The sequence below is a fragment of the Lepus europaeus genome, chromosome 10 (assembly GCF_033115175.1).
Source record: "Lepus europaeus isolate LE1 chromosome 10, mLepTim1.pri, whole genome shotgun sequence".
NCBI classification, from domain to species: Eukaryota; Metazoa; Chordata; class Mammalia; order Lagomorpha; family Leporidae; genus Lepus; species Lepus europaeus.
Window position 1 is genome coordinate 81,557,058 of NC_084836.1, and position 13,012 is coordinate 81,570,069.

The following is a 13,012-nucleotide window of genomic DNA, read 5'->3' on the forward strand; positions in this document are numbered from 1 at the left end:
CTGCCTATGTGATAAGAGAGTAGTTCAAAAAGCAAGTGGAAAATGAAATTTTAAAAACAGTTAATTTTGGTGCAAAATGTTTTCTAATTCACAAGTGTTTTTCATAAGAGGGAGAGGAGGATGGGAGAAGTAGGTGCATAAAGAAGGAGGAGGAAGGAGGAGGAGTAAAAGGAGGAGAAAAGAAAAGGAAAAAAGCTCCAGGGTTTAGGAAAAGGCTTATTTCATTGGAATTGAGTGGTGGACCACAGCTAGTGCATAGGAAACCAAATCATCAATTTTCTTTTTCTTTTCTTTCCTTTTTAAAGATTTATTTATTTTACATTTGAAAGGCAGAGTTACAGAGTGGCAGAAGGAGGCAGAGAGAGAGAGAGAGGGATCTTCCATCCAATGGTTCAGTCCCCAAATGACCACAACTGCTGGGGCTGAGCCAGGCTGAAGCCAGAAGCCAGGAGCTTCTTCCAGGTCTCCCACATGGGCACAGGGGCCCAAGCAATTGGGCTATCCTCTGCTGCTTTCCCAGGTGCACCAGCAGGGAGCTGGATTGGAAGTGGAGCAGCCAGGACTCAAACCGGCACCCACATGGGATGCCGGTGCTGCAGGCAGTAGCTTTACCAATTATGCTGCGGTGCCTGCCCCAAATTGCCAGTTTTCTAACGGGTTCCATGGTACGCAGTTCAAGACAAGGATACTGACTCAGTGACTGTGAACGGAGGGTTTGTGGGTAGGGCCCAGATGAACGAAGGCTTGTCCCATGTGGCAGCAAACACTGCAAAGTCTGGGTTCCTCTTAGCGAAGACTTCCACTTACAGGAACACAGATACCCCCAAACCAAACCCTCATGGCCACAAAGTGCTTTTCCAGAGAAAACTGCTTCTCCCATTCCTTAAACACCACACGAATGAAGACAGCTGGCAGAGGAAACACACCTAGACGGAAACCACTTGGAAAAAGAAACCTGGTGTTTCCATAAAGTTTTGGGTTCTCAGAGCCCTGCACCCTGTCTGTCATCATGAACAAAGGAGAAACCAGGAGCTGATTGTTCCTTGCTGTCACTCTCCCATCAAATGACAGAAAGACAAAGTCATCCCCTCGGCAGTTCTATTTGGCTTCCCCACATGGTCGTACAGACGCGGGGTGGGGGGGTCACTTCAAGGGGAGTCTGCCTTGAGGTTGAGGCTTAAAAGCACCAGTGATCCAGGAGGGGTGCGGCTGACGCACCCAAAGAACTCAGCTGGGCCAGCAGGCTGCAGAGCAGGAAACGTGGTCCAAGGTTTAGCCTGAGTGGGAGGCCGTCTCAGAAGTCAGGCTGGAAGGATCTCCTGGCCGTGGGCAGATGAGGGGGGAGTCAGGATCGGGGATGAAGGACAGGGAGCCCCGAGGAGGAGCTGACATGAGATTAGTGGGCGAGCTAAGGGCAGCAGTGCATGGAAGGAACATCAGCATGGGAGTGTGAGCAGGAAGGAAGCGTCTTGCAGGGTGGAGGCGGTGCAAAGGATGCCCTGTGGAAACAGCTCACTGGGTCGTGTTCAGAAAGAGTCTCAGGGGAGCCTGGGAGATTGGTTTCAATTGGAGATGAAGGAGGCAAGTCATATGTGAAGAGTTCTCAAAGAACAACATTTAAAAATATTTTTAAAAAGATTTATTTGTTTGAGAGGCAGAGTTACATACAAAGAGAGGGAGTGACAGAGAGAGAGAGAGAGAGAGAGAGAGAGAGAGAGAGGTCTTCCACCTGCTTGTTCACTCCCCAGATGGCCGCAACGGCTGGAGCTGTGCTGATCCAAAGCCAGGAGCCAGGAGCCTCTTCCGGGTCTCCCATGTGGATGCAGGGGCCCAAGGACTTGGGCCATCTTCTACTGCTTTCTCAGGCCATAGCAGAGAGCTGGATCGGAAGTGGAGCAGCCGGGACTCGAACCAGCGCACCTATGGGATGCAGGCACTGCAGGTGGCAGCTTTACCTGCTACGCTACAGCACTGGCCCCCGAGGTTCACAATCTTCCCTGGCTTCCTTCCTTCTTCATTCTCAGCCCAACATGGCCCTGTGTCCCTCTGACCTGCCTCCCACACACCAGGGACACACAAATGCCTTCTATTTCTATTTCTGGACAGAGAAGAAGTCACCCTCTTGGGCTGTAAAAAATCACTTGCGAAAATCAGATGAAAACCATTTGCGAGGCAGATCCAAATCCAGTGAGAAGTCTTTGAGCTTTACAGAAACTTGAAATCCCCACCATAAATCTGTGCATTTCCCTCAATACTTCTCCATATCCCGAGCTACAAAATTGAAAAAAACAACACAGGATCAACACTGACTGCTATCACTTCCATGGGCACTGTCTGAGCCAAGGTCAACCAGAAATCCTCCTTGATGTGCGAGTAGCTCATTTAAATGGTAAAAGTCACCCTGACCTGTATGGGAAGCCTCCAAGAATGCAGCAACCAACAACCAGCAGACAAGTCCACACTTGGCAAGTCAGCTGTGAGTGCTGTGTTCACAAGGAGCCAGAGCAGCCAGGTTGGTTTCACCTGCACCCCAGTGGGAGTCTCAGGTACAGAGTGTGCCACGTGTGCCCATCCACTCAGGAAGGGGTGGGGGAGGCTGGCTACTTTGACTGACTTTGTGTGGCTTGGCCACTGCTCGCATGGTGGCCAACAGCAAGTGCAGCGGGGGGATGTCACCAACTCTCAACTGAGGATGCTCTGAGGTCTTCAGAATGACTATTCCCAGATCAGAATTCAGGGCTGGGTGTGCGAATTGGCTTCAGAAAATGGGCACGGCTGATCAGAGTAGGGATGACCCACGCGGTGCAGCCGCTGCTCTTAGAAGTGCCAGCTGACTTCTTGCTGCCACTCCCAGACACCAAGGAGTAGAGGAACTAGAGGAGAGGCAAAGCCATCCGGTAGGTACAATTCCCACCTCCTCGCTCAAACTCTCAAATTTTACTACTTTTCTTTTTGTTTGCAAATTTGATGGACTGATTCATGGGAAAAAGTGAAGCTTAAAAATTTAGTGTTTGTGGGGCCAGCACTGTGGTGCAGTGGGTTAAGCCGCCGTCTGCAGCACCGGCATCCCATACGGGCACTGGTTTGAGTCCCAGCCAGCTGCTCTTCTTCTGATCCAGTGCCCTGCTAATGCACCTGGGAAAGCAGTGGAAGATGGCCCAGGTCCCTGGGCCCCTGCACCCATGTGGGAGACCTGGAAGAAGCTCCTGGCTCCTGGCTTTGGCCTGGCCCAGGTCTCCTGGCTGTTGTGGCCATTTGGAGAGCGAACCAGCAGATTGAGGATCTCTCTCTCTGTCTCTCCTCTCTCTGTAATTCTGACTTTCAAATAAATAAATCTTTTTTTAACAAATGTAGTCATTGTGATTTGCTGGGGGAAGATGTCGAAACGTCAGATCAGTAAACAGAACCTCTGTGGCAGAGGTCACGAAGCTTCTGCTATAAAGATGATCCTTTCCAAAGGAAGGCAGCACGTGTTACGGCTCAGGATGAGCAAATCTGGAGAGATTTCACCCGGCAGGCTTGTGGGGCTGACCTTCCTCTCGTGAACACAGTCAGCGTGAATTGTTAAAATCACAGGAATCACGAGACGGCACTTTTAGAAATTCATCTTTTGCTATTATATTCTGGCACCAATGCTGTATTTTATTTTTAAAAAACATGGAAAAAAGAAAAGCGGAACCTCTTTTGTGGAGAAAGCTTAGTAGAAATCATACTTGGAAACAGACTAAGCCAGTGGACTGAAGAGATTTTTTAAAAATCACAAGAGAAAGAACTGGAAATAAACACAGTATAAAAGCCTTTACACATCAGGGGGCTGGGCTGAACCTAGTACGAAGCACTGATTAAACCTGACCTATGGAACATTTCATATAAATGGTGAAAACTATCTCCTTGCTTGGTCTTTGACCATCCCACACTACGTGGGGTACCCCAAATCCAGGAGCACTCCAGGACTGAGATGAGATCCGTGTGACCTGTGACTTTTTTCCTGATACCACCTGCTGGGTAGAGGTTGGATGGCACAGGCAGCAGTGCAGAGAGAAAGAGCACAGACATTCCCGGGAACCAGGAGTGGGTCTGACTCCTGGCCCTCCCACCTGCTGCAAGTCTCCAGGATCTTGGAGTCTTGTTAAATGGGAGTAATTTCTACTGTATCAGCTGCCTATTGCTGTGTAACAAACTGCCCCTAACTGTAGCAACTTCAAGAATGAACATTTATTATCTCACAGAATCCCTGAAGGTTGGGAATCTGGGACATTCTGGCTCAAGGTGTCACTGCGATGCTACAAACGTGTTGGTTGGGGTCATTGCCATCTGATGGCTCAGTGAAGCTACACCAGCTGCTCCCAGGTGGGTTCACTCAGGTAGCAGGTGAATGTGTGTGGTTCCGTGCCAGGTGGTTCTCTCTCCACAGGGCTGCTCCTGTGCCTGTGCCAACAATGAGGTGCTGCCTCCCCCAGGGCAAGTGATCCCAGAGAGAGGAGCTGGCAGGAGCTGCAATGCCTCTGATGACCAACACCAGCTGCACACACCGAGCTTTCCACTGTCTGCTAGCAATGGCTCGTGCGTGTGCTGTGGCAGGAGAGGAAGACCTGGGGACCTGGAGGCAGGGGTCAATGGGTCATCATCGCTAAAGCTGGCAAGTACACTGGCCCAGTGTCCTCATTTTTCAAATTTCAATGGTATTATGAGGAATGGAAGTGGATAGTTAGCGGAGACGATAAGACATTAGCAATCCCACATCAGACTGCCTGGGTCTGATTTCCGGCTCTGCTCATGAATCCAGCTTCCTGCTAATGCAGACCCAGGAAGGTAGCAGTGATGGCTGAAGTAATTGGGTTTCTGCCACTCATATGGAAGATATGGATTGAGTTTCCAGCTTCTGGCTTCAGCCTGAGCCAGCCCAGGCCATATAAAATAAGGGATGGGGCTGACATTGTGGTATAGTAGATTAAGCCATCACCTGCACACCAGCATCCCATATGGGCACCGGTTTGAGTCCCGGCTGTTCTCCACTTCTTTTTTTTTTTTTTTGAGAGGCAGAGTGGGCAGTGAGAGAGACAGAGAGAAAGGTCTTCCTTTGCCGTTGGTTCACCCTACAATGGTGCACCCTCCAATGGTGCCACGGCTGGCAGCCAGTGCACCGTGCTGATCCGAAGCCAGGAGCCAGGTGCTTATCCTGGTCTCCCATGGGGTGCAGGGCCCAAGCACTTGGGCCATCCTCCACTGCACTCCCAGGCCATAGCAGAGAGCTGGCCTGGAAGAGGGACAGAATCCGGTGCCCCGACTGGGACTAGAACCTGGTGTGCCGGCGCCGCTAGGCGGAGGATTAGCCTGTTGAGCCATGGTGCCGGCCTGTTCTCCACTTCTGATCCAGCTTCCTGCTAGTGTGCCTGGGAAAGCAGCAGAGGATGGCCCAATTCCTTGGGCCTCTGCACTCACGTGGAAGACCTGGAGGAGGCTCCTGGATCCCAGCTTCAGCCTGGCTCAGCCTCGGCTGCTGTGGCCATTGCGGGAGTGAACCAGTGGATGGAAGATCTGTCTCTCCCTCTCTAGCTCTCTGTGTAACTTTGCCTTTCAAATACATAAAATAAATCTTTAAAAAACACAACAGATAAGCCGGCGCCATGGCTCACTAGGCTAATCCTCCGCCTTGCAGTGCCGGCACACCGGGTTCTAGTCCCGGTCGGGGCACCGATCCTGTCCCGGTTGCCCCTCTTCCAGGCCAGTTCTCTGCTGTGGCCAGTGGAGGATGGCCCAAGTGCTCGGGCCCTGCACCCCATGGGAGACCAGGATAAGCACCTGGCTCCTGCCATCGGATCAGTGAGGTGCGCCGGCTGCAGCGTGCTGGCCGCGGCGGCCATTGGAGGGTAAACCAACAGCAAAGGAAGACCTTTCTCTCTGTCTCTCTCTCACTGTCCACTCTGCCTGTCAAAAATAAAAAATAAAAAATAAAAAGGCTGGTGCCGCGGCTCTCTAGGCTAATTCTCCGCCTTGCGGCGCCTGCACACCGGGTTCTAGTCCCGGTCGGGGCACCGGATTCTGTCCCGGTTGCCCCTCTTCCAGGCCAGCTCTCTGCTGTGGCCAGGGAGTGCAGTGGAGGATGGCCCAAGTGCTTGGGCCCTGCACCCCATGGGAGACCAGGATAAGCCCCTGGCTCCTGCCATTGGATCAGCGCAGTGCGCCGGCCGCAGCGCGCCAACCATGGCGGCCATTAGAGGGTGAACCAATGGCAAAAGGAAGACCTTTCTCTCTGTCTCTCTCTCACTGTCCACTCTGCCTGTCAAAAAAAAAAATAAATAAAAAAATAAAACAAACAAACAAACAAAAAAACCCACAACAGATAAACAAGGAAATGCATGTAATTGCTTTGTGTAGTACCTAACACTCCATGAACTCTGCCCCTATTCTTTGGGATTTAAGTCAATTTCTGCCATGGGGAGAGCTACACAACTGGAGTACACCTGGTTCAGGCACCTTGGAGAGAGTCTGGGAAGTAAAGGAACCTCATTTAAGCTCATTCTTAAAGATCTCACAAACTACAACTCAAGAGAAACATCCGTTAGGTGCTTATTTAATTATGGGGGCAGAGGAGCAATGGGGCCCTTTGGGATAGCTCCAGTTTTCAATGTACCAAACTTCTGTTTAGAAAAATAAACCACCAGACAGCCCAACCCAATGCCAGTATTGCAGCATCCAAACTTGACTTCCCAATTTAACTCCTGTACCTCGAAATAGAAGTTAGGCCAGGGGTTCCAACACAGGAGTGGGTGAATGGAGCACAGTCCCCACAGAGGGAGTGGTGCGTTGCTGGAGCCCAGGAACAGCTGGTTAGAAATGGTCAGTAAAGGGGCCAGTGCTGTGGCACAGTGGGTAAAGCCACCACCTGCAGCGCCAGCATCCCATATGGGAGCCAGTTAGATCCAGCTCTCTGCTATGGCCCGGGAAAGCAGTAGAAGATGGCCCAAGTCCTTAGGCCCCTGAACCCTCATGGGAGACCCAGAAGAAGCTCCTGGCTCTTGGCTTCAGATTGGCCCAGTTCCAGCTGTTGCTGCCATCTAGGGAGTGAACCAGAGGATAGAAGACCTCTCTCTCTCTCTCGGCCTCTCCTTTTCTCTCTGACTTTCAAATAAATAAATAAATCTTAAAAAATAAAATAAAGAAATGGTCAGCAGGACTTGCTGGGAAGGGAGGCTGAGGTCTGGGGGGTGGTTAGGGTCAGTGAACTGCATGGCCTATGAGGAAGAAAGCGAGGAGGGAGAGCTGGTGAGAGACGGGGGTGGACGGATGAGGGTGGACGGAACCGTGGGAATTCCTCAGGGCCCACCATTGGGGGTTTCGAGCCAATATCCCAAGGCATCTGAGGCTCTGGTGGGCACTCACACAGGGGTGGTGGTGTAGGTATTTGTGCACACAGCATTAAAGTTGGTTTAAAGCCACTGAATGGCTGAGAGAGCCTGGTTAACAGCTGAATTTCTGACCCCTTCCCGCTCGGAGTCTCACCAGGGGCACTGCCAGAGAACTCTGTGCTGATGGCAGCTGACCAGGGCCCCGCGCCCGGCTTTGTCCTTAGGCCTTCGCCATCCAGCGGCAATGACCTTCTCTCCGCTCCCTTAGCTGAACCCCTCTGTTCCTGCCTCAAGGCCTTTGCAGGGCAGCTCGGTTTGCTGGAACTTTCTCAGCCTTCATCAGACTTTGCCTTTGTGAGGGTCTCAGCTCCGAGTCTGCTCCTCCAAGCGGGCACCCCTCTGTGCTGTTCCCATTCCAGTCCTCCTCTTGGTAGGCGCCAGCGTGATCCTATTTTGCCGTCTTCAAACCACTTCTATGTGAAATTACCATATTGATTTATTTCCACTTCTTGGCCACCTGTCTTGCCTCTCCTAGCAAGAGCTGGGGCCTGTCCCATGTTGTCAACCCTCAGATCCCCAAGCACTGGAGCTGCCACTCAGAAATACCGACCCACCGAGGAAGCGATTGGACCACACTGGTGCTGCTGGGGACTGCTTCCTCTGCTTTCCTGCATGACATACACAGGCCCGGGGGCCCTAAGCTGTCCTTGGAAAGCTCTACATGGACCTGTGAACAAATGGGGCTCAGTGCAGATACATAAATAATGGAGGCAGCTCAGCTGTTCCCACTCAGGCTGAACAGGGCCACGGGGACAGCTGCAGTCGGCCCCCCAGGAACCCACAGCCTTTTTTGCAGGGGAGGGGCGGGCAGGATTGGTTCCGTGCATGCATAGCTCCAATGCTGGCGATGGCACATGTAGTGCCCAATGCACCAGGTGTAAAAGGAATTAGGGGAATAGGGGAAAATAGGCATTTAACCAGTGCAAGGCACAGGGAGCCTCTTCTGATGCAGAAAGAACTTCCGGGTTTCAAATTCAACCACCTTTTTGGACAATGGCCAGCCCGCTGGCTGAAAAGGTATTCAGAGTCATGGAGGATTTGGTCCCAGATATAGAGTTACTTATGGAGGCCACTGATTCTATTTCTTAAGGGGCATTCTTTGCTACATGAGCACTAGCAGCAAACAACTCGCACTCCACACCGCTCTCTTCTCTTAGGAAAGGGAGACAAGTTAGGGCGCACAAAGGGGTGGGGGTGCAGAAATTCAGCATTTACCACTGCCCTCTGGCGGGCTTCCCACAGCCATTTCTCTATCAGAGGAGGCTGAGGCTCCTGTGGCCATCAGAGGTTGGGGACATCAGCCCCGCTGCGCTGCATCAGCTCAGTTGCCAGGTGCTGTGCTATGGCCATGAGTGTTGAAATCAAAACACCCATAGAACTTGAGCTCAGGACTGCAGGCTTGGGGAATGTAGCCCAGCTTTGTCCTTAGGTGTAAGGATCCTCCGGCTTCTACATCACACTTGGGGCTATAGATAAACCTCGACTTTTTTTTAAAAGGTTATTTGTTTATTATTTTAAAGGTAGAGTTACAGAGAGGCACAGGCAGAGGCAGAGAGAGAGGTCTTCCATCTGGTGGTTTACTCCCCAAATGGCCGCAACCGCTGGAGCTGGGCCAATCCGAAGCCAGAAGCCAGGAGCTTCCTCCAGGTTTCCCATGCTGGTGCAGGAACCCAAGCATTTAGGCCACCTTCTACTGCTTTCAGTAGAATATGCTTTACAGGCCATAGCAGAGAGCTGGATCAGAAGTGGAGCAGCCGGGACTCAAACTGGCACCTATATGAGATACTAGCACTGCAGGTGGTGGCTTTACCCACTATGCCACAGCACCAGCCCCTTGACTTCCTGGTTAGTACCACACTGTGTGGCTGCAGGGCTTGAATCAGAGTAGCATTTCTTTTTTTTAACTTTTTGGAAATTATTTTTGAAAATCAATTTATTAGAGATTCACAGAGAACTCCAATCTGCTAATTCATGTCGCAAATGTCAACAGCCAGGGCTTGGCCAGCCAAAACCAGGAGCTGAGAACGCTATCCAGGTCTCCCACATTGAGTGGTAGGAACCCAAGTACTTGAGCCATCACCTGCTGCCCCACAGGGTCTGTTATCAGCAGAGAGCTGGAGTCGGAAGCCAGAGCCAGGTATGGAGACCCAGATGTGGGATGCAGGGGTCTTAATGGTTAGGCTAAACATCTGCCCTGAAGTTGTTTTTTATTTTTTTTCTTTAAAAATTATTACTTTTTAAAGATTTTATTTATTTGAGAGGCAAAGTTAGAGAAGAGACAGAGATCTTCCATTTGCGGGTTCACTCCCCAGATAGCTATAACAGCCAGGGCTGGGTCAGGCCAAAGCCAGGAGCCAAGAACTTCATCCAGGTCTCCCATGAGGGTGCAGGGGCCCAAGCACTTGGGCCATCTTCTGCTGCTTTCCCAGGCGCATTAGCAGGGAGCTGAATTGGAAGTGGAGCAGGTAGGACTCCAAACTGGCACCCATATGGGGTGCCAGCACTGCAGACAGAGGCTTAACCTGCTATGCCACAATACTGGCTCTAGTTTTTAAAATAATATTTCTTCTCCATTTCCGGCTAAATGACCAAAGCAATACAGAAGTTTCCATGTTAGTGAACATTTTTTAGCCTGTAACTCTTAGGATAAACACAGCCTCATGGTCTGATTGGGCAGTCACTGTTCCAAGCAGGTCTCCATCCATGAGACCAGCCTCCTCTTCCCCTCCAGAGTCAAGGCTACTCTGAAATCCTCTCAAAGGGTAAATGCAAAAACAGCTATTCCACGGCAAGGAATGGTTCATCACAAGGCAGCCAAGGGCAGCCGTGCCCCGCCTCACCTGGGTCTAGTTCAGCTGGCGGATGAGCTGATTAATGCGTTCACCCCGATAGCCAGGTGAGCCCATCTCCTTGAGGAAGCCCACTCTGTTCTTGGTAGCATGATGGGCCACTGACAGTTGGAAAGGGTGCAGGAACCTCGCAATATTCTGGGAATACTTCCCCGGGAAGGCAATTTCATGAATGAGGTCTTCCAAGCAGATGACACCAAATCTCCCCAGGTGCTCCTCAATCATGGTGTTGTCTGTCAGAGGGATGCTCTTATTGTTGACCCTTGCTTGTCCACGTTTCAGGATGAGTTCCCAGACAGACTTCAGATTTGGAAATCCCCAGGTCATGTAAGGTTCCACTATCCGCAGCAGTTTTAGGTTTTGGGGGGTGACCTTGACAAAGACGCCACTGAACAGTTTCTTCAGGCGAAGTCTTGCAATGGTCCTCTCCACCAGTGAACTCACCCCGTTAATCCTTTGGAGCCGTACAACAAAGGCCAAGGAAAGCTTGTCTGGCATTTCCAAGGCTCGAGGTTTTACTTTCAGTCGTCGGAGCCGGACTGCATCCCGTCGCTGCCGCCAGGAATCGTGCACGAAGGACTCCAGTCGCTTAAACCTGAATTCTTTTCTTTTCCTCTCCCTCTTGGCCAAAAGCTCCTGCTTTGCCTGTGTGGCTTTGAGGGCTTGATACGCTTTCCTCTTTTTCAGGAGATTTTCTGGAACCAATGGAATCCTTTTTCTTTGCTCTTCTTCCGCCATCTTTCTTCAGCGGCAGCTACTGCACATGCGCACCGCCCCCCACAAGTTGTTGCCGAGAGGACTCAGAGTAACATTTCTAAAGGGCCTGAAGCCTTGGCTTCTTCCTCCAGGACCTACATCCACATTCACCACGTTCATGCCCGGCTGCCCCTGACACGCCTGTCTCAGCTAAGCCACAGTGTGGGTGTGGGGAAGCCCAGCTCTCTCACTGATTTTCATCCCAGTGGAGCAGAGCCCGATCCTGCTGCTGGGGCAGGCAGCTGGTCTTCACCGCAGCACACCCCCATCAGCTGACCCATTAGCACCGAGAGAGAGGGAGAGGGAGAGAGAGAGAGAGAGAGAGAGAGAGAGAGAGAGACACGGAGGGAGCCAAGGACCTACTGTGCCTTTGACCTTTTACATTGGACGCGGCTCCTCTTTCACAGAGTGGCTTTAAACCAGCCTTAATGCTGTGTGCACAAACACCTACACCACCACGCCTGTGTGAGTGCCCACCAGAGCCCCAGATGCCTTTGGATATTGGCTCAAAACACCCAATGGCCGGAAGCAGGGGGAGAGAGAGAGAGCCCTGTGACATGTGTGAAGGGGAGGCCCCATGTGAAGCCATGCTTAGCATGGGGGCAGCTTTAGGATGAATGCTGAAGTGTGATGAGGCTTGGACCCCAGAGTGGACCTGCAGTTGGCATTCGGATTGGGTGCTCCCGACCTAGGCGACCCAGAAAACCAGCTGGGTCCTCAGAGTGTAACCGACAAGAGGCTCTGGTGGCTGTCTTAGCAGAGGACAAGGCAGAAGGACTTGCTGCCGAGTCCTGTCTTTACAGCAAGGACACTGTGGGGGCTCGTATATGGAGGGAGTATGCGGAAGCTCTCCCAAGCCCTCCGTTGGCATGGACACTGTTGAGTACATCTCTGTTTTCTCATCTGTGAAATGGGAGCAATAATACTACTTTCTTCAAATGACACTAGAGAGGATAAATTAAAATCATATTTTATTTAAAGAGTAGGCACAGGGCCCAGGAGCCCTCAGTACATTTTAGGAATAATGAGAACTTTTAAAATTAATACTTGTACTGCTCCTCCTGTTGCTATTTCAATTTTTATTACTAGTTTAAAATAAGACTAATATCTATCTTCTCTTAATCACATACTGATAAGCTTTTATTGCAAATAAGCCATTTTAATTAAAATGCGAGAGTTATGCAACTGTTTGGTGCAACAGTTAAGACCCTGCTTGGAAAGCCTGCATCTCATCTCAGAGTGCCTGGGTTAAGCCTCAGCTCCACTTCCAATTCCAGCTTCTGGCTGATGCTCACCCTGGGTGTGGAGGGTGGCACCAGATGATGGTTCAAGTACTGGAGACCCTGCCACCCATGAGGCCAACTCAGACTGAGTTCTGGGATCCTGGCTTTGCACTGGCCCAGTCCCAGCTGTTGTGGGCATTTGGGGAGTGAACCAGTGGAAGGAAGATCTTTCTCCACCTGTTTGTCTCTCACTCACAGTCTCTCTGCCTTTCAAATAATACGAAAACAAAATCCAGACTCACACACACACCCATAGAGCAGCATGATTCAATGCAACGAATCTACTCACGTGGGGAAATCGACCGCATGGTTTTATCTGAGAAAAACATCGACTCACTCCTCTTTTCATGAAAGCACTGGCACTTGAGTGCATCGCTGGCCCAGAAGCCCTGCAGAGAGACCTGCTGTGATCTGACCCAAATCCACAGCCCCACTGTGTACCCTGGTCACAGGCATTGTGAGACTGCAGCACGATGGCGCTTCTGCACCCCTTGCAGAGATAGTGCACCAAACCTTGGCTCTTTGTGTGGCTGGCTGCCCTGGTTTTGCCAACAGCAAAGGGGTCAGCAGCTGCAGGGTCAGCCTGGGCTGTAGCCTACTCCTTAGGAAGGAGGGATGGGGAGGTGTAGACATCCAGGCACGCAGGGGTGCACTGCCTTTTCTACCCATCTCCAGGCCCGGATCCCCATATGCATGGTTTCTAGCTCCTTGGTCT

At 51.2% G+C, this 13,012-nt stretch overlaps 2 protein-coding genes across 2 annotated transcripts in view; both read right to left on the bottom strand.

Annotated features, from left to right (window-relative positions):
* Nucleotides 1–13,012, bottom strand: part of SLC24A3 (solute carrier family 24 member 3) — a 524,237-nt gene that overhangs the window by 100,636 nt on the left and 410,589 nt on the right. The gene's annotated exons all lie outside the window — the stretch shown is intronic.
* LOC133767813 (ribosomal protein uL30-like) lies at nt 9,983–11,023 on the bottom strand. Its single transcript, XM_062202252.1, is given in 1 exon segment — nt 9,983–11,023. A coding segment is annotated over 1 exon segment (768 nt). The 3' UTR covers nt 9,983–10,255.